The 27759-nt window shown below is 43.8% G+C and overlaps 1 protein-coding gene across 4 annotated transcripts in view; it reads right to left on the bottom strand.

The window, feature by feature from the left end:
• CREM (cAMP responsive element modulator) overlaps positions 1 to 27759 on the bottom strand; it is a 91433-nt gene that overhangs the window by 40931 nt on the left and 22743 nt on the right. For all 4 annotated transcript variants that reach the window (XM_088462699.1, XM_088462702.1, XM_088462701.1 and 1 more), the window contains one exon: positions 21679 to 21861. In XM_088462699.1, coding sequence (XP_088318825.1) covers positions 21679 to 21861 — 183 coding nt within the window. The remainder of the gene's footprint in view (positions 1 to 21678; positions 21862 to 27759) is intronic.

Genomic DNA, 27759 nt, shown 5'->3' with positions numbered 1-27759 from the left:
TGCTGTCACTCAACATTGACAGCACGCCCCCTTTGGTGCTAGACCCGGAGCGACAGATTTCCCGTCAGTATCCGGGTCTCGTGCATGCGCACGACGGAGCCGGCTCCGTCATGCGCATGCGCTCTGGGTCACCATCGACCCGGTTGCGAGCGCTCAGCGCTTGCGACTGGGTCTGAATCAGGCCTAGAGTACTCTGATGCAGCAATATTAGCTTCTTTTATTTTCCCACAATCAAAACAGCACAAAATCAAACATGTTACACGTTCGTAAATGATAATAAAATACACATTTAATGGAGCAACCTTTAAATGCATCCATATAGGGTAAAACACGAAATGATTTCACAGAGTGCATTTGGCAATATTCAGATCAAATTGTATTATGTTACTTTAATGTTTATTAGCACACAGCCATTTAGTATGCTCATGGTCTATTTAAGTAGGTGTTTAGTGCAACATTTTACATTGTTTTGGGCTGTGATAGAAGCAGGGCCGTAACAAGGGTGGTGCGACAGGGCACCGCAGGGCAGGGGGACCTGCTTGGGCCTATCAATTTTCAGTTAATAATCATTTTCACTTGTAGCCTTTCACCTCTTCTTTTATCCCTGGCATCTCCCTGGCTGGCTCTTCCTCCATCTGGCCACCTCCCCAAGCACCTTCAGTCTTATCCTTTAATTTAACACACACATTTCAAAATATTGTCATACAGAGGTGTCCACATACATCTATCCTTCCTCCCTGCGCTACAAGTCGCGAGAACTCCGCGTGACTCGGTAGCACCAACCGTCTTTTCGTGCAACCTTTTACCTTCAAATGCGTCTTATGCGAATATTTAGCACAAGCAGCTTCTGCTGATTACTGATTAAAATTATATGCAGAATGTCTATGTTCTGTGTGCGACTGCGGGTGAATCTGCATAAGAAACATTATGTTACAGTTATAGCTGCTGACACTGTAACGTAGCGTTACTCATAGGCATGCTAGTTGGTGATCTACACTGCGGACTACAGTCTTGTAAACGACAAATCCTGTTGCAGGTGCAGCTTCATCATCGCTCCCCTACATCTAGAGCTGGTGGGATTTACTGCAAAAATATTGTGCATCATCAGTGCAGCCTTTGGATTCACACTGTATTTGGCAGGGACACTGTGATAACAGTGGTACAACGGGATTAGTACCCCTTCATAATCATACGGGACAAATCAGAACGGTCATACTCCTTTCCCATAAGGCCACACCCCTTTTTCATGCGCTTTTCTTATGTACCTATTGACATCAGTCATCACCAGGTGACTAATTGGGTCCATTTGGACCTAAAATTCATCTTAGGCCATCTAATTCATCGAATTAGACAAAAGATACAGCCAGCTCTCTTCCACCACAAATGGAGTCTTTTAGTGCATTTGAAACATGTCCACACAGTAGCATAATCGTATTCACGAAAATGTCTAATGATGACCAGATCTGTAAGCCACACATGCAAGATTAGGTCACTTGTCTGGTGTTGCTGTAGATACTGCAGGTTGTTTCCCCAACACTAGGCATTCTGGGCCTCATTCAGAGTCAGTCTGTAACACTATTTGTAATGTTATTGGTCTCAAGTTGAAATGTTTCACATTGCATATGTGCAAATTTTTCATATCAAAGACTTTTTAGTCTAAATCTTGACTTTCAAATGTCTGCGCCTAGGGAGCTATGACTGTGACTGGCATGATATCACCAGAAATGGGCATGCAATCGCAGTCAGCAGGCTTGCAGTCACAGTGAAAGTACAGTAAGCGCATACTTGCCGACAATCAGCTCCAGCCTTCCGGGAGGGAGCTGATTGTCGGCTAATAGCAGGGGGCGGGGCCGGCCATTGGGGGCGGAGCCGGGAGTGGGGGCGGCCATTTGGTGGCACACTGGGGACGGGGGCGGGGACGCACGATCGCGTCATCGTGACTCCGCACCCTCTTCACAATGCTGTTATTTTCAGCATTGTGAAGCAGGGGGCGGGGCCACGATGACGCGATTCTGCGCGAATCGCGTCACCGGGCCCCCCCGCTGCGGGGGTTTCCGTTTTTGTCAGGGGGGAGGTGGGGAGGGTCTCAAGCTTCTGGGAGGCTTGCCTGCCTTTCCGGGGGGCCGGGAGCGGCACCCGAAAATCGGGAGGCTCCCGGCCAAATCGGGAGGGTAGGCAAGCCTGCAGTAAGGGCATGGTGTGGGTGTTTATTCACAGTGAGACTAAACTTGCAGCCAAAAAGTCTCAAATCCAGCCTTCTGGAGGGGATTGGGTTGCATGTACTCTTACCCTGGTGTAAGTTTAGCATTTATAATGAATTTTTACACAAATAAAAGAATTTACACTCAAATTAAAGAAGGGAAAGCCTGCACATATATCCCAAAGTGCTGTCAGAAAACAAAATAAAAAAATAGTATATTTGCGTCTGCATCTCTAAACATTGTAGATGTACTAATCCACTTGAGTATTTGTTATCTGTTCTATCTGGTCATTAACTGTAATGTGTTTCCTTTGTGTACTGCTATTTTTACATTTGGCAAATAGTCAACCAGGTATAACAGAAAGTGTCGCCAGAGAGGGGAAAGAGTTGCAGCTCAAGATTTGTGTATGTGACTTGCTCTGAATAGGTCGCAAAGATGTGAATGGATTTACAATCACATTATGCGATTCCGGATGGGTCAGACTCTGAATAAGCCCTTCTATGTACATGTGCTGTACAGGAGACTGCAAGTACTAGTTGACTGGTATCAGCCATTTCTGCCCTAAGCAGCTATTTAAATCCACACTTCAATGGGATTATTAACAGGATCTCATATATCTTTTGTTATGTAAAAGTTTTATGTATATATAGTTCTACTCATTGCTACTAGGCTTTTAAATTAAATTTGTATTTTAGGTTTTGGGTATTTTAATTTAAAATTATTTATATTTTTTCTCCTGTGAAATGTGCAGTTTTGATCCTCAATTATGTATGTATAATTATTATATATATCTTATCATAGTTAGGAGAATTGGGATAGCCTGCATATCATGTTTCAAATTCACATTTTGTTCCTTTAATTGTAGTAAAAGCTGGCAGAAGTGACTCAGACCATTAGAAAACAGGATTTGCAATCTAAAAATTCCACCTTTACCGTTAAAGAAAAAATATTAACTTGCGGTGTATATGCAAAGCCTGACATACAGTTTATATAGCAAACATTAAATATGTCCTGTTTTAGAAACTTACACCATTCACACTGTACTGCGAATATTACGTTTTGTACACCGATAGATCTGACAGCACAATGGCAAAGTAAAGTACATAATGTAAAAAAAACATTTCAAACAATTGCAGGCTACAGCAAGACAATACTGCAAGAAATGTAAACTACTGCTCAAAATGTACACTACTGCAAGAAAAAACACTAAGAAATGTACACTACAAGAAAAAAACACTAAGAGAAATGTACACTACTGCAAGAAAAAACACTAAGAAATGTACACTACAAGAAAAAAACACTAAGAGAAATGTACACTACTGCAAGAAAAAAACACTAAGAGAAATGTACACTACTGCAAGAAAAAAACACTAAGAAATGTACACTACTGCAAGAAAAAAACACTAAGAAATGTACACTACTGCAAGAAAAAAACACTAAGAGAAATGTACACTACTGCAAGAAAAAAACACTAAGAGAAATGTACACTACTGCAAGAAAAAAACACTAAGAAATGTACACTACTGCAGGAAAAAAACACTAAGAAATGTACACTACTGCAAGAAAAAAAACACTAAGAAATGTACACTACTGCAAGAAAAAAACACTAAGAAATGTACACTACTGCAAGAAAAAACACTAAGAAATGTACACTACTGCAAGAAAAAACACTAAGAAATGTACACTACTGCAAGAAAAAACACTAAGAAATGTACACTACTGCAAGAAAAAACACTAAGAGAAATGTACACTACTGCAAGTAAAAACACTAAGAGAAATGTACACTACTGCAAGAAAAAAACACTAAGAAATGTACACTACTGCAAGAAAAAAACACTAAGAAATGTACACTACTGCAAGAAAAAACCACTAAGAAATGTACACTACTGCAATAAAAAACCACTAAGAAATGTACACTACTGCAAGAAAAAACACTAAGAAATGTACACTACAAGAAAAAAACACTAAGAAATGTACACTACTGCAAGAAAAAACACTAAGAAATGTACACTACTGCAGGACAACACTGCAACATGTGTACACTACTGCAAGAAATGCACACTACTGCAGGACAACACTGCAAGTAGTGTACAACACTGCAAGTAGTGTACAACACTGCAACACAACACTAAGTAGCGTACACTACTGCAAGACAACACTAAGTAGTCTACACTACTGCAGGACAACACTGCAAGAAATGTACACTACTGCAAAACAGCACTGCAAGAAATGTACACTACTGCGAGACAACAATGTGAAGAAATGTACCCTACTGCAAGACAACTCTGCAAGAAATGTATACTACTCCAAGAGATGTATATTACTGCAAGACGTGTACATTACTGCAAGCAATGTACACTATTGCAAGAAATGTACACTACTGCAGGACAACACTGCAAGAAATATATACTACTGCAAGACAACGCTGCAAGTAGTCTACACTACTGCAAGAAATGTAAACTACTGCAGGACAACACTGCAAGAAATGTACACTACTGCAGGACAACACTGCAAGAAATGTACACTACTGCAAAACACTGCAAGGAAATAAGAGTTATGGTAGACTTACGTTTGTTAACTCTTTTTCTTCGAGGTCCATTGGGTCCACATGGATACCATGGGGATAATGTGGTTGGAGTGATCCAGGCACCAAACAATTAAGTTTTCAGCTCCCAGGATGCCCCAGGTCCTCCTCCATATATACCCCACCCCTGGCCACAGGCATTCAGTTTTGTAAACAAGCCCAAGGCATGAGAAGGAAAGAGGAGAAGGACAAACAATCGTACACCAGAAACACTCATAGAAGGAGAGGGAATCCGTGACCGAAAGAAAAAGCACCCAATGCAGCCAGGTGCGTCAACGTGGGTGCCCTGTGGACCCTATGGACCTTGAAGGCAAAGAATTAACAAAGGTAAGTCTACCATAACTATTATTTTCTTCTTCAGGGTCCATAGGGATCCACAGGGATACCATGGGGATGTTCCCTTCGATGAAACCAAACTGACAATGCAGAAACCTGCACTCTCAGGGTGGTCAGGCAGAGACCGAGGTCTAACCCAGCCTGGAGAAAAGAAAGTACCCGGGAAACCCTAAAAACCTTAGGGTCATATTTTCTGTGGGAACACCATTGACCAAAAGAATGCCAAACTCTGTAATAGATACGGGCAAAGGAAAGTTTCCGTGCCCTAAGCATCGTTTGAATTACAGAGCTGGAGAAACCTTTGGCTCTTAAGTTGGAAGACTCAAGAGCCATGCCGTCAAAGACAGACTGGGTAAGTCCAGATGCAGGCAGGGAGCCTGCGCTAATAGATCCAGCCATAGAGGAAGACGAAACAGAGTGTCTATGGATAGATGCCATACATTGGTGAACCAATGGTGTCTGGGCCAAGCAGGAGCTACTAGTATCACTGTTCCGCCTTCCTGCTTGAATTTCCTGAGGACCCTTGGGAGGCGGGAAAGAGATACGCCAGCTTGAAGTCCCATCACACTGCCAGTGCGTCCAAGAATGCGGCTAAAGGGGTCTCTGGTTCTGGACCCGTACCTGGGGATCTTGTGATTGTGACGTGATGCCATGAGGTCTACATCTGGTAAGCCCCATTTGTTCACCAGGAGTTGAAATGTTCTCCGGCGTGTATGTCCTGACTACTTAGGGTCCGCACCCCAGTTGAGGACTCCGTGATGAATATTGCAGAGATAGCTGGAAGATGATGTTCTGTCAGAATGTTTGTCACTTTGCGTACCTCCTTGATGACAGAAATATACTAATGTGGTCGAGTTGTCGGACTGGATCTGGACCGGCCTGCCCTGGAGCAGGTCCTGTGCCATAAGTGCTACTGCTTGAAACTCCAGAATGGGTGTATGACTTTCCTAATTTGTCCATCTGTCATCCGCGAAGACTGGTGTCCGTGGTAAGGAGCACCCAATTTGGATTCCAGAATGGGTGACCTTTGTCCAGATGATCCTTTTGTAGCCACCACCACGAGAGAGATGAACCTTCGGAGTGAGAAGGATCCTCTGGGACCGTATTAGATGACACTGTCCATTCCAATGGGAGAGAATCAATTGTTGCAGAGGTCTGGAGTGGAACTAAGTATATTCCACCATTTCTAAGGTGAATACCATTGACCGCTAAACTTGCATCGCTGATAGAATGGATACCCTTCGATTGCATAGCAATTTGCGTAATAGCAATGATGGGCTGCAATCTTGTCCTCTGGCAGAAACACCCTTTGTGCCTGAGAATCCAGAAGTGCCCCCAGATGCACCATCTGCTGTGTTGGAGAAAGAGGATTTTTTCCAATTGATGATCCAGCCGTGCGTCTGTAGACAGGCAAAGGTCAGTTTGAGATGGTGTTCTAGAACAGCAAGAGACTGTGCCAATATCAGAAGATCGTCCAGGTATGGTAGTTTTCCAATTACCTGACGCCTGAGGTAGGCCGTCATAACTGCCATTATTTTGGTGAAAACCCACGGGGCCGTTGATAGACTAAAAAGCAGTGCCTGAAATTGGTAACATTGTTGCAGGACAGCACACTGTAGAAATTGTTGGTGGGATGGCGTAATAGGCACATGCAGATATGCATCCTGAATGTCCAGGGAAGCCATAAAATCCCCAGGTTCCATTGCCAAAATAATTGATCGAAGAGTCTTCATACGGAACTTGGGTACATGAATAAACCTGTTTAGGGTTTTCATATTTAGAATAGGGTAATGAGACCCATTTGGTTTCTGAACCAAAATTAGACTGGAATAATAACCCCTTCCTTGTTGAACCACAGTAACCAGGATTATCACCCCTGCCCGCAGTAGGGAATAAATTGCCTACTGGTGGGCCAAGGCCTTGATAGAATCTAATGGAGGGGGTTTGTGCAAAATATCTTCTGGGGAGGATGCCTCCGGAAAGTGAGGGCATACCCCTGAGAGACCACTTCTTGGACCCATGCGTCTGGTTGTCGTTTGATGTCAGTAGTCTGCAAATTGAAGAAGTCGGCCTCCCACCCTGGAATCCCCCAGGAGGAGGCCCGCCCCAACAGGCAGAGGGTTTGTCGTCCGGCTTAGAAGCTGGACATCTGGCCGGCCAGGACCTCTTAGTTTGCTGCTTGGTGGTCCTGCGAGAACTAGACGGCCTGGAGGACGAAGGTCCAAAAGAAGACTGCATAGACTTTATTGTAGCTGTTGATGGCAGGCTTGCAGATTTTGTCGCTGCCAGAGTAGCCACTATCTTATCTAATTCTGCTACAAAAAGTATATTTCCAAAAAACCGTAAGGATTCCGGAGTCTTCTTTGACCCTGTATCTGCTTTCCAGGACCTTAACCAAAGGGCTCTACGAGCGACAACCGAGGCTGCTGATGCTTTAGAAGCTAAGAGCCCAGCATTTACTGCAGCTTCTCCCAAATAGGAGGCAGATTCCCATATGTGGAAGATCTATGTCAGTTGTTCTCTGGTAGCATTTGCTAGAGTATCTTCCAATGCCCCGTCCATTCTTCAACAGCCTTAGATACCCAAGCCCCAACCATAGCTGGTCGAGTAACAGCTCCAGATATTAAAAATACTGCTTTAAGACATGTTTACATTTTTCTAACTAAGATCTTTAGGAGACGATGCTGACGTAATAGGCAACGTAGCACTCATGACTAAATGTGTCACATGAGCATCCACACTAGGAGGATTTCCCACTTAGTACATTCAGTAGCTGGGAAAGGATACAAAGATGCGAATCTTTTCGCAACATGGAACAGTTTATCCAGGTTACTCCATGCCTCTTCCATAAGTTCAGTGAGCTGCTCAGATTTAGGAAACTCAACTTTTACCACCTTCTGGTGTTTAAACACTGGAGCCTTCTGTCTAGGAGCTGGCTCATCATCCTGAATATTTACGATTGATTTTACCGCCCTCACCAAAAAAGGGACATCTACTGTAGAAGGATTGTCCTCCTCCCCTGAGATAGACCCTGGAGAAGAACCTGGCGCATCATCGGATTCCTTCGATAATGCGTATGAATCTACATACTGAGCAGACTGATAAAAATTTAACGACCGCTTAGGCGCCTTAGTGACTACCAGTCTGTTCGCCACAGCCGCCAGAGCCATAGTCTGACTTGAGAGGGCATAAACATCCATCCAGGAAGGATGTATAGAGGGTAGCAAACATAGCATGCTGAAACTGCTGTGGGTATCCCATTAAAGGAGGCAGCGTGGGAGTAGCCAAACGATCCACTAACTGAGTCATCACCTGAGACAAGGAGGACGCCCAAGATGGCTCCTGTACAGGGGCTGGTAGACTGGACTGGTGAGGTGGTTCTTTATAACAGACAGCACACAAACCACCCTGTATAAAGTCCTGAGGGGACAAGCTCGCCCAATAGGATTTACATGAAACCAGCACAAGGGCCTCAACCGCCTGTTTCCCTTTACCTTTTGACATATCAATTATAAAGGTAATAATGCACTGTAATGTGACAACCTTCAAAAATCACTAGTAAATGTGAAGTACAGATAAAAAAACCCACCCACCTATAACAGAGGGATGAGGAGAAAAAAAAACAGTGATAGTCATAACTGACAGTCAGAAATAAAAGGCAGTATCAACACAGCAGCTAGCAAAAGTCACATACAATGCATATGTAAATTAGTTGCCATGGACCCTGAATCGACTACTCAAACTTGGTAGGATATAGAGCACTATATACCTTACCCAGAGGAGAGATACAGGGAGACTGACTCAAAACCTCCTGAGACCAAACCACTTCAGAAGAGCACCAATAGTGGACTGTGAGCGTCTCATATACACGAGGAGGGTAGGAGGAGCGACCCAGACGCGGGAAAGACCTTTGCTGGATCTGCGTCTGGGTTGGAGTTGCCGGGGGAGAACCTACCTCCCCCTAAGCTGCTTCAACCGGCCGGGTAGGCTGGCCTCATACCAGCAAAAGCTTCTGCTGCCGATCCCTGGTGTCAGACGATAAGGCCCAGGTGGTCTAATGAGGGAGCAGACGGCCCTGGGCCCTCACTGCAGTGGCTTCTGGTGCATCTCCAGTGCCGGAAGCAAAGACCGGCGCGCATGATTACTCGTAAGCGAGGAATCGCCTTACCTGACTTCTCGGTGCGTCCGGTTGCAGTCTGTGCCCCGGCGTCACCGCTAGCAAGCTCTGCCATGACCGGCCGATATCAACAGACCTGTTACTGGTGTTGCGGCACGGCGGAGGTAGACGGAGTCGCAGTGCAGGCGTTTATTGAAAACACTCAGCACTGCTAACTCTAAACATTGAAATAAAAATAAAACATAAAATGAAAGCTTCGTACTGCCTAAGCAGTCCCCCTGTTTTAAAGGTGCATCTGAATCCTGCCGCACCAAACGAAAAACTGAATGCCTGTGGCCAGGGGCAGGGTATATGTGAAGGAGGACCTGGGGGATCCTGGGAGCTGAAAGATTAATTGTTTTTATGCCTGGATCACTCCAACCACATTATACCCATGGTATCCCTGTGATTCCCTATGGCCCCTGAAGAAGAAACGTATTCTACTGCAAGACAACACTGCAAGAAATGTACACTACTGCAGGACAACACTGCAAGAAATGTACACTACTGCAAGACATGTACACTAACTGCAGGACAACACTGCAAGAAAAGTTGAGTTATGGGAGACTACCTAGATAACTCCTTTTATTTGAGGTCCATAGGGTCCACAGGGATATTATGGTTGGAAGAACAGGCACCAAACAGTTAAAGCTTCTGCTCCCAGAATGCCTCGGGTCCTTCCCCATATATACCCCGCCCCTAGCCATAGGAATTCACTTTAGTTAACAAGCCTCAGGGCAGGAGAAGGAAAAAGGAGAAGAACAATCATACACCAGAAACACTCTTACATAAGATAAGGGAATCTGTGACCGAAAGAATATAATCCAATGAAGCAAGGTGCGTCAGGGTGGGTGCCATGTGGACCCTATGGACCTCAAAGAAAAGGAGTTATCTAGGTAAGTCTACCATAACTCTTATTTTTTTCTTTGGGGTCCATGGGGATCCACATGGATACCATGGGGATGTCCCAAAGCAGTTCTCCTAGGGTGGGGGACGCTCCTGAGCAGAAAGGAGAACTCGTCACCTAAAGGAAGTATCCTGAGAGGCAAAAGTATCAAAGGTATAAAACCTAAGAAAGGTGTGGACAGAAGACCACGTGGCTGCCTTGCACAATTCTAACATCTGGTAATGAAGCAATCTTCTTCTGGAACCAGACTGACAATGCAGAAACCTGTGGCCAAGCGTAGACCTTAGTCTAATCCTGCCTGAAGAAAAGCCAATAACCTGGAAATCCTGAATATATTAGGATCATACTTCCTATGGGAACACTATTGAACAAAAGAATACCAGACTCTGTAATAGATGCGGGCAGAGACAGGCTTCCGTGCCCTAATCATCGTTGAATTACAGAACTAGAAAAACCTTTTGCTCTTAGGATGGAAGATTCAAGAGCCACGCCATCAAAGCCAGACGAGGTAAGTCCGGATGTCGACAGGGACCCTGCATTAGCAGATCCTGCCATAGAGGAAGAGGGTATGGACTGTCTACGGACAAATTCTGGATGTTGGTAAACCAATTAAGTCTGGGCCAAGTCGGAGCCACAAGTATTACCATTCCGCTTTCCTGCCTGAATTTTCTGAGAACTCTTGGGAGTAGAGAAATCGGAGGAAAAAGATACGCCAACTTGAAATCCCATCTTACTGCCAGTGCGTCCACGAAGGCTGCTGATGGGTCTCTGGACCTGGACCCGTACCTGGGGACCTCGTGGTTGTGGTGTGATGCCAAGAGATCTACCTCTGGTAGACCCCATTTGTTTACCAGGAGCTGAAACACTCCCGGATGAAGAGACCACTCTCTGGTGTGTATGTCCTGGCGATTTCGGAAGTCTGCTTCCCAATCGAGTACTCCCGGTATGAATATTGCTGAGATGGCCAGAAGATGATGTTCTGCCCAAAACAGAACCTTTGTCACTTCTTTCATGGCTGCATAACTTCTTGTGCCTCCATGATGATTGAGGTAGGTCACTGTAGTCGCATTGTTGGACTGGATCTGGACCGGCCTGCCCTGGAGCAGGTCCTGTGCCATGACAAGAGCTCTGTATATTGCTCGCAGTTCCAGAATATTTAATGACAGATTACTTTCTTGATTTGTCCATCTTCCTTGAAAGGTGTGATGACCTGTCACTGCCCACCATCTGTGAAGGCTGGCGTCCGTGGTGAGAAGCACCCAACTTGAAATCCAGAAAGAGCGCCCTTTGTTTAGATGATCCTTTCTAATTCACAACAGGAGGGAGTGACAAACCTCTGGAGTGAGAAGCATCCTCTGGGACCTTATAAGATGATGCTATCCGTTCCACCTGGAGAGAATCAATCTTTGTAAAGGCTTGGAAAGGAACTGAGCATACCCCACCATGTTGAAGGTGGATACCAATGATGCCAGGACCTGCATTGCTAACAGAATGGATACCCTTCGCTTGCGTAGCAGCTTGCGTATTCACAATGATAGATCCGCAATCTTGTCCTCTTGCAGAAACACTCTTTGTGCCCGAGAATCCAGAAAAGCTCCCAGATGTACCATCTGCTGTGTTGGAGAAAGTAACGATTTCTTCCAATTGATTATCCAGCCGTGCCTTTGTAGGCAGGCTATGGTTATTTGAAGATTGTTTTGTAACATAACCGGAGTCTGTACCAATATCAGAAGGTCGTCCAGATATGGCAGAATTCTGACTCCCTGACACACGAGATAGCCCATCATGACTGCCATTATTTTGGTAAATACCTGGGGAGCCATAGATAGGATAAAGGGTAGAGCCTGAAATTGGTAATGTTGCTGAAGGACAGCAAACCGTAAGAATTGTTGGTGGGATGGTATAATAGGAACATGCAGATATGCATCCTGAATATCCAGAGAAACCATGTAATTCCCGGCTCCATTGCCAAAATAATTGACCGGAGAGTTTTCATACGAAACTTGGGTACATGGATAAACCTGTTGAGGGTTTTTAGATTTTGTATAGGGCGATAAGCCCCATTCGGTTTCTGAACCAGAATAAGATTGGAATAATAACCCCTTCCCTGTTGAGACACAGGAACCGGGATCATTACCCCCGGTTGCAGCAGGGAGTGAATGGTTCCTGAAGGGCCAAGGCCTTGACTGCATCTGATGGAAGATCTGTGCAAAAAAAACTTCTGGTGGGGATATCTCCTGAAAGTGAGGGCATACCCCTGAGAGACCACTTCTCAGACCCAGGCATCTGTAGTTGTCTGATGCCAATAATCCGCAAACTGAAGAAGTTGGCCTCCCACCCTGGGATCCCCCAGGAGGAGGCCCGCTCCATCAGGCCAAGGGCTTGTTGTCCGGCTTAGAAGCTGGACGTCTTGCCGGGCCAGACCTTTTAGTTTGTCGCTTAGACTTGTGAAAACTAGTTGGCCTAGAGGAAGACTGTTCCTTTGCTCATCCCTTAGGACAGGAGAACTGAAAAGAAACCTGCCTAGATCTAGTCTTTGAAGTAGATGGCAGACCTGCAGATTTTGAACCTGCCAGAGTAGTAATTATATTATCCAACTCTACTCCAAAAAGTACCTTTCCATAGAATGGTAAGACACCCAGCGCCCTCTTTGATCCTATATCAGCTTTCCAAGATATTAACCAAAGGGCCCTGTGTGCCACTATTGATACTGCTGATGCCTTAGAAGCTAAAATTCCAGCACCCACTGCAGCTCCTTCCAGATAGGAAGCTGCTTCCCGTATGTGGGAGATATTCATCTGTTCTCTGGTAGCATTTGGTATGGAATCCTCCAATGCCCTTATCCATTCCTCGACAGCTTTGGCTACCCAGGCTCCAGCCATCGCTGGACGAGTAACCGCTCCAGATGACGAAAATATTGCTTTAAGACAGGATTCAATCTTTTTATCTGTGGAATCCTTCAGCGAAGACACTGATGGAATAGGCAATGGAGCATTTCTGATTAAATGTGTTACATGAGCATCTACAGTAGGAGGTACCTCCCATTTAGTACATACAGAAGGTGGGAACAGAAACAATGAGGTTATTCATTTATTCACATAAAACCGGTTATCAGGATTACCTCATGCCTCCTCGAAAAGCTCTGTAAGCTGTTCAGATAGAGGGTACTCCGTTTTGACCACCTTCCGGTGACGATTAAACATTGGAGCCTTCTTACTATGAGCTGGTTCATCATACTGAATATCTAGGATTGATTTAACCACCCTCACCAAAGGAGGAAGATCCACTGTGGATGGATGATCCTCCTCCACACAGCTAGATCCTGGGGAGGAACCCTGTGCATTATCTGATTCACCTGATGATGCGCCTGAATCCATATGTTGGACAGACTGACATAAAAATAACTTGCGCTTAAGTCACTACCGGTCTGTTATCAACATTAGATGGTGCCATATTCTGACTAGAATGGCCATAAACATTCTTCCATGAAGGATGCATAGGAGGTGTAAACATAGTATACTATGGACACCCCATCCAAGAAGGCATCATAGGAGCAGCCATATAATCCACAATCTGCATCATAACCTGGGACAAAGAGGAAACCCAATATGGTTCTTGTCCAGGGATAGGTAAACTGGATTGGTGAGGTGACTCTTTATAACAGACAACACACAAAGCATCCGGTATGCAGTCGTGAAGCCGGCAGACGTAATCCTGCCGGCCGGCTTCCCGACTGCTTTATCCCGGCGAGGGTTAAATGACAGGCGTCTAAATCTAGACGCCTGTCATTTTACCGACGCCGGTAGACCGGCGCCCGGCATCCCGATCGAAGGGATGCTGGGCGCCACGAGCGGAGAGCGACGGGGGGGAGGGATAGGTTTAGGGCTCCCGGGGGGGACTTAGGGTTAGGTACCCCCTCCCGGGAGGTTAGGGTTAGGCTAGGGAGAGGGAGGGTTAGGCACCTCCTGGGGGGACTTAGGGTTCGGCACCCCCCCGGGGGACTTAGGTTTAGGCGGCGGGGAAGGGGGGGTTAGGTTTAGGCACTTAGAGGGGGGATTAGGGTTAGGCACTGTGGGGAAGGTTATGGTTAGGCACCCCTATGGTGGGTTAGGGGGGGAGGTTAGCTTAGTAAATACCTACCTGGGGATACCCAAGTCGGGCAGCCGCTGTCGGGATTTGAACCGCCGGATGCAAGTCATACCGATTCCAACCATCCTTTACGTCCTGAGAGGGCACATAAGCCGTACATGACTGACATGGAACCAGCACAGGCTTCTCCCCCTCCTGTTTACCTCTATCCTTTGACATGGTCATTAAAGGCAATAATTGCAATGTTATGTGACAGCCTTCACAAAATCTTAATTGAATGTGAAGTACTCAGAAAGAAACCTTCAACCAAAAAAGGATGGAGAGAAAACAGTGATAGTTATAATTGACAGATTTAGAAATAAAAGACAGTGTCAATCAGCAGCTAGCGAGGAATCGCCTTAACGGACATCACCGAGCATCGAGTGCAGTCCAGGCCGCAGCATTGCTGCTGGCTAAGCTCACCCGCGACCCGCTGAAATCACCAGCACAATTACTGAAGTTGCAGCACGGTGGAGGTAGATGGAGACGCATTATCTGCATTTTAATACAGACGCTGAGTACTACTGACTCAAACATAAGAAAAGAAAAGCTTAGGACTGCCAGAGCAGTCCCCTGTTACAAAAGTGCGTCTTTATCCTGCCGCACCAAACGAACAACTGAAGTCCTATGACTAGGGGCGGGATATATATGGGGAAGGGGTCGGGACATTCTGGAAGCAGCAGCTTTAACGGTTTGGCGCCTGGTCTTCCAACCATAATATCCCCTACGGTCCCTGAAGAAGAAATGTACACTACCGTAAGACAGCACTACAAGAAATGTACACTACTGCAAGACAACAAGCAAGACGTGTACATTACTGCAAGCAATGTACACTAGCAAAGGATAACACTGCAAGAAATGTATACTACTGCAGGACAACACTGCAAGAAATATATACAGGTTGAGTCTCCCATATCCAAAATGCTTGGGACCAGGGGTATTTTGGATATCAGAATATTCCGTATTTTGGAATAATTGCATATTATAATGAAATGTCTTGGAAATGGGACCCAAATATACACACAGAATGCATTTATGTGTTATATACACCTTATACACACAGCCTGCAGGTCATTTTAGACAATATTTTTTATAATTTTGTGCATCAAAAAAAGTGTGTGTACATACATGAAATTCATTTATGTTTCATATACACCTTATACACACAGCCTGAAGGTTATTTTATACAATCTTTTTAATAATTTGTGCCTTAGACAAAGTTTATGTACATTAAACCATCAAAAATCAAAGGTTTCATTATCTCAGTCATGCTGAAAATATTCCGTATTTCGGAATATTCCGTATTTCGGAATATTTGGATATGGGAGACTCAACCTGTATTACTTTAAGACAACACTGCAAGATGTGTATACTACTGAAAGAAATGTACACTACTGCAAGACAACAAGCAAGAAGTGTACATTACTGCAAGCAATGTACACTATTTCAAGAAATGTACACTAGTGCAGGACAACACTGCAAGAAATGTACACTATAGCAAAACAGCACTGCAAGACATGTAGGGTTCGGTAACATTCAAATCCCGGCAGCGGCGGCCCAACATAGGAGGAAATCCAGATCGTCCTAAAGGCAAGTATAAACTAACCTAATTCTACCCCCTAACCCTCCTTTAGGGTGCCTAACCCTAATCCCCTCTTCCCCTAGCCTAAACCTAAGTCCCCCGTGGGGGGTGTCTAACCCTAACCCCCCCCTTCCCCTAGCCTAAACCTAACCTCCAGGGTGGGTGCCTAACCCTAAGTCCCCCCCGGGAGCCCTGAACCTAACCCCCCCACCCCCCCCCGGCGGCTGTCCGCGCCCGACATCCCTTCGATCGGGATGCCGGACGCCAGTAAAATGACTGGCGTCTAGATTTAGACATACATACAAAGGATAAATGCACCTGCACACATTAATTAATTGAAAAATAGTGGAAATCTCAGTTTATTATCCTGATGAAAATTATTATCAGTTTTGAGGGTGCTACCAAATGACAAAAAATTACAATAATCATGAAAGCAGAGGAAAGAAAAGTTTTGTCTTGTAGGCGGTGCACAACAAAAATATTAATTTCAATTAATAATCATTCATTAAAAATTAAATGTTTATTAGGTATACTTTAAAAATTGTCCCTTGGTTTAGGACTTAATTCAGCGAAATAACGGTTAAAAGATATCAAAAGAGATAGTGATAAGAAATGTACTGGAAATGTGTATTAAAATTTGTATTAAACAAAATAAAGATCTGCCCGCTGTGTGTCTTATGTAGTTATTTCATCACCTATTCAGGTAATTATTATTAGTTCTGAGTCTACAACAATAGTAGAGAAATATATCAACTATTCCTGGATAAACATATTATTCCAGATTTCCCATATACCATCTAGTTTATCTACAGGTTCATTGTCTGCACTACTAGCCGTCTGAAATATCTCATGAGAATTCTCCCACTATAGCATCAGTTATTCTGTTTATTAAAGTATGCTATAACATTGAAAATTAAGTAGTCTGAGAGTTAGAATGTCCCAGTCCTTATAGAAGTGGAAAAATAGATGCTACAACAGTTGTGTTGATTCAAGGAGTCTGTATATCCTTGTCCTAATAATCGAGGATGGGAAAAGACACATGCTGTGGCTATGCTGCCACTTAATTAGTTAGAAATTCTAAATGTCTGTGTCCTGTACCAATATAAATTATGGGACAAAAGCTGCAGTTTTGTTGCTACTGATTAATGATATTAAAAATCTATATGGTTCTGTCCATGTAACTAGGACGCTGCAACAATACTGCCAGATAAAGATTGATGTAACTCAAGACTCTGCCCTTGTAACTAGGACCTATAGTCATGTAACCTATTCCACATAATTGTTTTCAAATAGAATATGTCAGCGGTAATACCGCTTTATAACTAATTCAAACACAATATATCTGTCTTTTACCCAGACAGAGAAAAAAGACAGATGCTGTAGTAATATTGCTACTTAATAATTAATATAGCTCTTATCTGTGTAACTCTGTCCTTGTAACTAGGACACTGCAACAATGTTACCAAATGGATGTTGATATGACTCAGACTATGAGGGGTATTCAATATGAAACGTAAACTTCGCTGTCGAAGTTTATGTTTCATATCGGAGCTTTTACCTGCGTTAAAGTATCGGGCGCGTGCCCGCTTATCCCCGTATTCAATATGAAACTAACGAAAACGGGAGCCTGCGAAGTGGGATTTGCGTAAAGTCTAAGAGTGAATAAATAAATACATTTTGTTTTATTGAGACACACTCAATAGATTTATCTATTAACTTGTTGACAATATAGTAACCATCTTTGCATAATAGATATCCAGCTTCACAGCAATGTGACACATTATGGAACACTTGGACTTAGTTACCATGATAAATGGAACCAATGTGTTTTAGGAGTGTTTGAGTTACACACATCAATGGAATGATTGAATAACATTTATATAGACAGAGTGGACACAACATTTTATTTTTATGTTAGTATTGTCTTACACTAAAAGCACCTTAACACGATTCTGCACATAATATTTCGCTAATATTTTAACGGATTGATTAAAAGTTAATTTTTAGAGTTCTTTTTTCTTGGACAACCAGAAATGATATTTCCATAGCATGTTGCTTCTATATTAAATAGTCCATGAGTGCCCCTTTTTGGAACACTTTCTCTTTCCGTAATATATATGCAGGACAACACTGCAAGAAGTGTACACTACTGCAGGACAACACTGCAAGAAATGTACACTACTGCAGGACAACACTGCAAGAAATGTAAACTACAGCAAAACAGCACTGCAAGAAATGTACACTACTGCAAGACAACACTGCAAATAGTGTACACTACTGCAGGACAACACTGAAAGAAATGTACATTACTGCAAGACAACACTGCAAAGAAATGTACACTACTGTAAGAAAATAGAACACGGCTGATTTTAGATGCCTTTTCTCTTTCCAAAGATTTACCAACAAAATCAGTAAAAGACAGAGGGCCTGAATCAGCAGCAATCGCAAATGCGATAACATACGCACACGGCCAATTGTTGCCTTCTGTACACGCATCGCAGTGCGAGCACTCCACTGCGATCGCAGTGACTACGCAGACCCATCACAGAGAGTTTGACAGGACGTACCGTTTACGGGTGGGGACGGGGGAAGGGTCATCGAAGAGCAGGCGCGTCAGTGCGTTTGAACACCGTTGCAGGGCCATGCATAAATTAGCCTCTGTGATGCCACACGCAGCTTGTGTACTCACTGCGTGCGACGAGGTTAGCAATTCCTGAGTAAGGTCAGACCTTGTGCAAGTGTGCGTGAGGCTATGATTGTACTCGATGTTACTGATGGTTCCACAGTCTTGCCAAGTATTAAGGATGTGTGTAAGGTAAGGTGGGTGTCCTTATGTTAGGCTGCGTATGGCATAGCGATTGCAATCATTACTATATCTTTGCAGTGAGACTGCGTGCGTAATCGATATTGCAATTGCAGTAGCGATCAGTACTGAATCAGGCCCAGAGATCAGTGTTTACATGGGAGAATGCATAAAACCACTTTAAGCATTACCATTAACATTGACTGCAGGAATGTTCACAGGTATGAAGTAGATTTACTGCAGGCATTAATGCGTTAAACTTAAAATTTGCATGAAGATCAATTTTGCACCTTACTTTGCTTATAGTGTACTAGGTACTTAGATAAAGGAATTAGTAGAAAGTCACAGATTAAGCATAACGATGCATGGTGAGAGTCACATGTGTAAAACCTATCTTTTGCTTTTACACCCTAGATTGTATAATTTTTTCTCAAATTTGCTACTTTCTCCACAATTTTGTATCATACAGGTCTATTCATAAAGATAGTGAAGTTGGTCGCAGTATATTTCAAGAAAGATCGCACCATATCAATGCGATATAGCTTGAAGATATAGAGTGATTCAGTAATACCCATCTTGCAATGTCCCGCAATTAGCCTCTTCAGCGAAGCAGTCAATCAATGCAGATTGCAAAATATTGTATCAATGTCCTGGGATCGAAATACAGCGCATGCGTTGGTGAAGTAGGTGCGAGTATAGGGAAAGCTCCCAGAGCAGAGAACTGATGTGAAGTCACAATATTTGTATTATTACAGAAAGACTGACATGAGAGGGATCATTATTGGGGTCAACTGTACTGTCAAATGGTTGTTCATCTGTCAGGGCAGAAACCACCTGAGGCAGCGCATATAATGAGTATCTTTATGCAACGCAGTCTAACCTGCACCCGCAGACATCACTACCAAAAGGGCATGTACTGACTACTACCGAGGATGCAGCGCTGCTCCTTTCTACCCATCCAGCATCCCAGAGACCTGCTGCTGCTACTGAGTCCTAGGAGAGGAGACAATTCCCCTAATGCTGATAATTCACTCCCAGTGTCAGGGCTGAAAGGCACCTGCACGTTGGTGCTGTATATTAGAGCAGCGGCTGCAGTTTTGGTGCTGGAAGGGCAATAGGAACAGACACACTTGTAGCTCATGGTGGACGGTATAGTTTTATATACATGATGCCACTTTCTAATGATCTACTTTATATTGGGACCCGGCATATGCTTCTATATTTGTTTGTTTTTTCCGCCACATTTTCCTGATTGGCTGGTGTAAAAGGATGCAGGAAGACAGGAGGAAGACTTCTTTTCTCACTTTAGGAGGTTTATTACACCATCTACAGATTGCAAACTTTCTTTAGGAAGCAAAACAAAAAGCTGAGCTTTCTGTTCTTCTCTGAATTGCCCTCTCCATTCTACTGTACTACTGTATGGGAAACCAATCATGGCACATAGCTGAGGTACCGCTGAAGAAATCAGAAACTCCCCCCTTCCGCTACACTGTATAATGCTTCCTGAGTATAACGAAGAGCCTAGTTTTCTAAAGTGCTTTTCACCGCTGCATGAATAAACCCCTTAGGTCAGCGGTCCCCAAACTTTGTGCCGTGGCACCCTGGGGTGCCTCGGGACACTTGCAGGGGTGCCTCAGGATGGTGGTCCAGCACCGAATCAAATTCTTCATGGTCAATGTAATGTAAATATGTGGACAAACAGAAGTGCAAACCTGTCCACCACCAGATAACTGACCATAAGGATGACAGGTAAGCACAATTTACCTCACTGTACATTTTTATTGAAATTCTCGAAAACAAACTTTTGGCTTAGGGGTGCCGTGATTCAAAAAAGTTTGGGAACCACTGCCTTAGTTCATTTATACAGTACTAAGGTGTAGATGTACTAAGCCTTGGAAAGATAAAAAGTGGAAAGAGATAAAGTACCAACTAATCAGCTCCTGTCATTTTTCAAACACAGCATGTAAAGTGACATTTAGGAGCTGATTGGTTGGTACTTTATCTCTTTCCACTTTTTATCTTTCCAAGGATGACATAATTAAAATTAAAATTATCACTCCCCACGGCTTAGAACACCAACCCCTAAGCACTCAGGGTTACTATTTGACATGGCTAAGATACATGGCACTCTGAATGGGTCTATTTGGTGCGATTTGAGGACAGATGTATGTGGGCACATCTGTAACAGTTACACTTAAAATTTTAAATCGTAAGTCTGATCTAGAAGAGGATCCCGGGGTAACTAGCTGCTATGTTTCTGCTCGTCAGAGAAGATGGTGTTTTAATGATAAAATGTTTCATTTTTCACTGGAGTTCTCAGTTAATGGAAATGATGTATAAAAAACAGTCACACTTTTCTCACCATATGACTTGAGAGAAAGAGCAGGCTGTGGTACATATGTTTCATTCAGTTAGTGCATATGTATAAAACCAAATACATTTTTAGTACAATTTTCTACAATGAGAATGCACACTCATAGGGCAAATTTATACTTAGGAGCAAATACATTTATGGGGTGCAAAATGTACACCTGGCAGGGGAGGAGGGTGGGAACAAAGCACAACCTAAGGGGAGAATACTATAAATGCAGTGAGCATGCAGTATTTACTCTACAGCCAGGAAAAAAATTGCAATTGCTCTCCGTGCAGTGCAACATGGTTTACCAACGCTGCACTGGGGTATAATGTCCTCTTAGTTCTAGTGGAATGTATATTTAAGAAAAGACGAATGATGAGAGAAATAAAATAATAGGGTGAGAGAGATAAACAACCTGTTGTGCAATTACAAGCCTCAGCATACCAGGACAAAGTTCTACAACAGCTGGAGGCTTGCAGCTTGATTTACTCAGGTATAAACACTTACATAATGTAGGCTGAAACAGATTCTGGAAGATAAGGAACTAGAGTAAAAACCATATTATTTCAAATAAAGAACAGATTAGTACAATTTAAATGATAAAAACTATTTCATGCCACATTACCTTGAACAACAACCCGACTGCTTGGTATGAAAAACTGCTGTGTGCCATCTGCTGCTGGGACTGCATACTGCAGAATTGTAGCTCCTGGATGGGGACCTCCTAAACTGGATAAAGTGTGTAATCCCTGCACCCCATCCGATATTTGATTGGTAATTTGAAAGGCTCCTCTTTCTCCTATGGAAACTGGAAATGAAATAGAAAAATGTAAAATTAAAAAGGTAGGCCTGGGCATTTGCTAACATCTCTTCCCATTAACTATTCCTGGGCTGCAAAACTTGCAGCCTTGACAATCAGTAACATGACAGGTTTTATTTAATTATTTTCAGCATAGCTGAATTCATTAATTGACCAGTCATGTTCAACGGTCTACCCAGAACTGACATAAGTGAAAATGTATTTCTGGACTAGAAGGCCTATAATAGTGGTGGGGTGCTTTATATACAAGACATGCATTTTCCCTTTAGATACAGTAAGTCAGTAGTGACAAATAAGAGGCTGTAAGTAACACAAGGCACCTTCAGCGTTACCATTACAAATAATACATTTAGAAAAGGGTAAGAACAATAAAAAAAATATAAATAAAACACTGTTTTACAAATCCCAGAAATAATTAATATTTATTTTTATGTCAAACAAGTGTACCCGTTGTGTGTACACAGTGGTGGCAGCCTTGTAATGGGCTGAACAAATATTTATGTGCATGTAGTATAACAATTAATTAGGGGTTTGTGGTATCTTTATAACTTAGAGATGCCACAAACCCCTAATTAATTGGGATTTGTAAAATAGTAATTTTACTAGCTCCCACCAAATAATAAAAAGACTACCTCCACTAGGTACATTTTAATGTATTGCATGTATATTTTGGGTCTCAATTAGACATAGAACAAATCCTGGTAAAGGGTACAATTGTACACCTGTACCAACCCTTTTGTGATGCAAAAAGTTCCCTGTGCTTTTTTTTTTTTTTTTTTTAATGCTGGGTAAATACGGTCAACTTTTACATGTAACCCATTGTATATAGCATGTAGCCAAATGGACAGGCAGCTAATATTTATGGCATACTAGACAATTCTCCTGGGAGTCTTCCAATCTCCCTGAAGATATATCAGTCAGAGAGGCAGCAAGATGGCGTAGTACTGTAAGCTCATTTTGGCAGGGGAGGGCTGTCTTTTCACTTTGTTTCATGTCTTTGTATGTCATTTATTTGTGTCACGATCTCCTTATTGTACAGCACTGTGTAATTTATCACTGTTTTATAAATTAAAGATAATAATAATAATTAAATAGTTTAAGTTTTTGGTCACAGATTCGTAAAGGCTGTGACTCATCTTACTTCCCAGAATAAATCCTTTACACCACTATGGGATTATTTTGGAATGTAGTTAAAAGGTTTGAATGACGTTTCATGGGCGTGCATAATTTAGCCACTGCGATTGCATACGCAGCACGAGAGCTCTCTGCGTGTAACAAGACTTTCAATATCTGCCGCTGGTCAAAACTGGTGTAAATGCTGCGTGACTGGCCGATGTGCATCGATGTTACCAATGTTTATGCAGAAGAGCGAGGTTGGATGGATACGAGAAGGCAGCGGTGGGCGTTTTTATGCGGCTGTGCTTTGGCTGGCATTCGCATATTTTCACAGCTGGGTTCCGTGCGAGATCGCAGCTGTGATCGTATTAGCGATCGCTACTGAATCAGGCCCACAGATTGTATCAGGAGAGGCTATGCTATTCATGCAGCGCTGGACCCTTTAGTCTAAAAGCATCCTCAAAGACACTATATTGCACTTGATTATCTAGATTACAGTAGTGATGTCCTGACATGCCTGCAATCTTCAACTTGAAGAATAACATTTATAGAACCAAATTTGCAGGTCTTCTGAGATATTGCAAATTGCATTGCTATTTAAAATGTTACACTCTTCATTTGTACAGTCAAAAGGTTGACATCAGATGGTTGACAGCCAATAGGTCGACAGGGACAAAAGGTTGGCAGGTACAAAAGGTCGACATGGATGTATGTTGACAGGGTCAAACAGAGGATGTGGGAATGGTCGACAATTTTTTTGGGTTTTCTAAATCTAATCGTAACCCTCCACTTGGTGTTTAACCCGAACCGAAAATAAATAAATGTGTAGGCCATGTCGATATTTTAGACATGTTGACCTTTTGTCCCCGTCAACCTATTCACTGTTGACCAGCTGGTGTCGACCTATTGCTTGTCAACCTTTTTACTGTTGATCTTTTATCCTCCAACTAGATTAGTGCATGCAGATCTGAGCTGTAAGTGGGAGCCCAAGAGTCTCATAACCAGAATAAAAAATGTTTAAAACGCTTTATTTAGAAAAGGAAACAAACAGCAGGCGCAAATAACATCCAATAAAGGAATACAATTGTTCCCTTGGAATTTTTATTAAATTTCATGGTAACAGGGTAGGAAAGGTACATGCAAAAGATAGGGGGGGCAGGTACATACCAGACCTAGAATGGTAGTCGAGAGAGAGCAAAAGACAAAAGTAGGTAAGAAGCCAAGAGCTGAAAAGACACAGCAAGCTGGGAACTGCTTACAAAAACAGGAGGAGCTGAATCCATTGCGGAGGACCAAGAGGTGGCCATGGAGAGAACTAGAACTAAGTCATCGTAATCAAAGGATAACCAGAATTATTTGGTTCCTGGCCACTACCTGGACCAGAATGATTTGGCCACTCTATTGCCTGAATATAGCAAATTCTGATGCTGTAAAAAATGCTGAAGCACATCAGTAATTCCGTGTTTAGTGCAGGGAAGATGCCAACTTTCTTTAAGATGTGGGAAAGTTTATATGAGATTAAGATCGGACCTCCACTGACACCACCACTAATAGATCTAGTGTTATATAGATCCATAGTTGCTTATGCTCCAGGAAAGTCTGACAGAGTGCTGCTATATTGGGAAAACTCCCAAACAGGTAAACAAAGCTCCCTGATGTTAGCACCCCCTCCTCCTGAAAATGCCTGATCTGCATGTTGGATTGTGGTGATATAGATGCTACAATGTAATGACCAGGGCCGTATTAACCCATGGCTGTGATCCTAGGCTTTCAGGTATTTCGGAGCCCCTCTGTCACTTCAATCTTTCACCCCACCAAAGACAGTCTGACCCTGATACAGTAGGTACTAGACCACAGTACATTGCCCTATATCTATTTTGAGGGTCTCCTGAAGAATTCATCATGGTGTGTGCACTCCGGATCTTCGATCCAGTTGGCTCCACCCCTATGCTGAAGAATCCTTGCTCTGCACTCGGTGGTGGTTCTGTAGAAGGTGTCCGGAATCCTCGCAAGTCCTGCGGAATCTCTTGTCCCTTTGTGTGCTGAGGTCTGGATGAGAGAGAACTTCCTCCAGGTAGTGCAGGTGACACAGTGGTGATGGCGGCAGTCATGTGTCCTTTCATGAAGGTGTAACAACACTGACGCTAGTGCACTATTAGTCCGCTGTCTCCCCCCCCCTAATTCTCAAAAAACACTCAACTGACTACGAGTGTGCCTTCAACTTCTCCCTGCGGAGCCCCTAGGCGTCAGCCTTATGAATAATACAGTCCTGGTAATTACAAGTCTGATATTTGCCTATAAAGGGGCAGTGTTTTAGATTCAACCATGTCCCAGGACACTGTGTTCTAGCAGTAGTACGTGCAGTATCTATGTATGTCTTGACTGTAAAGGGGTGCAGTATGCAGGTTCTGGTTGAAGTGGGTGCAGTATGCATGTTCTGGTAATAGTGGGCATGGTATGCATGTTCTGATAATAATGGGTGCGGTATACACGTTCTGGTATAGTGGGGCACAATATGCACGCTCTGGTAGAAGTGGGGCACAAAATGCACGCTCTGGTAGAAGTGGGGCACAATATGCACGTTCTGGCAGTAGTGGGGCACAATATGCACGTTCTGGCAGTAGTGGGGCACAATATGCACCCTGTGGCAGTAGTGGGGCACAATATGCACCCTGTGGCAGAAGTGGGGCACAATATGCACGTTCTGGCAGAAGTGGGGCACAATATGCACGCTCTGGCAGAAGTGGGGCACAATATGCACGCTCTGGCAGAAGTGGGGCACAATATGCACGCTCTGGCAGATGTGGGGCACAATATGCACGCTCTGGCAGAAGTGGGGCACAATATGCACGCTCTGGCAGAAGTGGGGCACAATATGCACGCTCTGGCAGAAGTGGGGCACAATATGCACGCTCTGGCAGAAGTGGGGCACAATATGCACGCTCTGGCAGAAGTGGGGCACAATATGCACGCTCTGGCAGAAGTGGGGCACAATATGCACGCTCTGGCAGAAGTGGGGCACAATATGCACGCTCTGGCAGAAGTGGGGCACAATATGCACGCTCTGGTAGTAGTGGGGCACAATATACATTCTCTGGTAGTAGTGGGGTACAGTATGCATTCTCTGGTAGTAGTGGGGTACAGTATGCATTCTCTGGTAGTAGTGGGGTACAGTATGCATTCTCTGGTAGTAGTGGGGTACAGTATGCATGTTCAGGCTGTAATGAAGTGCAGGAAGTCTAAGGTATTAGAGGCAATAGAAGCAGCACAATGATCACCTCTGGGTAAGAGATGGATCCAGTTCCTCGCTTCCTCTGTATAACAAGAAGCCAGCAGTGACTACTATACAGAATATGCGATACTCCCATATTCTGTATCACTCTCGCACACACATACAAAATACATGAGTCACCCCCAAAACTTCACAAATAATGCTAGGCCTCAAATTTGTGTAATTCTATCTTTAGATCTATCCCCCAATAACTGCCCCTCCCAAGAATTTGTGAAAATGAGTACATTGTACCCAGGCACACAGCTTGAAGGGGGAGGGGATGGCTGATGTAGAATTTGGGAACAGTAGAGTCCTTGTTTATTTGCTACTTGCAAGCCCCAATGCTTGAAGGATAATGGTGGAAAGCATAACACTGTGGGCTACAACCCAAGTATTCACAAGACCCAGTAGAAAGCCACTGGCCAGTGCAGCAGCATGCTACAGACTTAGGGCCTGATTCAGAGGCGCGCGCTGTTTGCGAGCACTCGCTCTGAATCAGGGTGGGGAATTTATTTTTATTTTTTTCTCCCGCCCGCTCGCTAAGCTGTGGGTGCCCACCCACAGTTTGTGCGAGCGGGCTGAAGATGGTCGCGATTATCGTGACCATCGGCATTGCGAGGAGACCCTAAGGTAGGGTCTCAGCACTCCCAATGCAGAGTGGACTTCCTGCTCTAATAGAGCAGGAAGTCCACTACTGACATCACGAGTGATGTCAGTAGGGCGCCCACAAACGGCAGGCGTTCCTTCGGGAACGCCTCAGTTTGTGCAGCCACCTCCCCCCTACCCGCCTATAAAACGGGGCGAGCTGTCGATCAACATCAACAGCCTCCCCGTTTTGTTGCGAGCCCCTCGCTACTGGGCTTGCGCTCGCACTGGGCCACTATCGACCCGCTTGCGCAAGGGTCTGAATCAGGCCCTTAGGGCTGAATGTTTGTAGCAAAAGCGATAAACTAGGAAACAAGGTCTAAAAATTGGGGTTGGTATGTGGCAAAATGAGACATTAGCCTGCCATGCTAGTAAGTCACCTAGTTTCCAACTTTAATGGACAGAATGCAAGATGCTTTTTTATCAGTGCTTTTATTTTATGGGAAAAAAAAAGTCCTGGTACTTCGTTAAAGTTACAAGCTGGTCTTCAGATGTTATATTATTCATACCGGAAATTATTTAACGGATTTCTTGTTTCAAGAACTAGTTTTAAATATTAAAAATGCCTAGCTTTGAGTACCTTCAGAAAAAAGCTCTTCTTTTAATCCCTTTGGGTTCCCCAGTTGCCCCATATTTAAGCAGAGGCATGTGAGTACCAGGTCCCCCTGCCAAAGCTGCATGCAGCCAAAGAGGTAATGGCCACACTATTTTGAGGGTGTTGTTATGCCTCCCTGGTACGTCTGCTCTCGGCATCCATGGCAGGTTTGACAGATGTGAGTACTTAACACCTGAGGTGGTCTCTGGCATAAGACACCCGCAATTCTGCTAATGGAGAATAATGAGCTGCTTGTGAG

This window comes from Taudactylus pleione, unplaced genomic scaffold (assembly GCF_031769625.1).
Source record: "Taudactylus pleione unplaced genomic scaffold, aTauple2 ptg000053l, whole genome shotgun sequence".
Lineage (NCBI taxonomy): Eukaryota > Metazoa > Chordata > Amphibia > Anura > Myobatrachidae > Taudactylus > Taudactylus pleione.
This window is presented reverse-complemented; position numbering and strand designations above follow the sequence as displayed.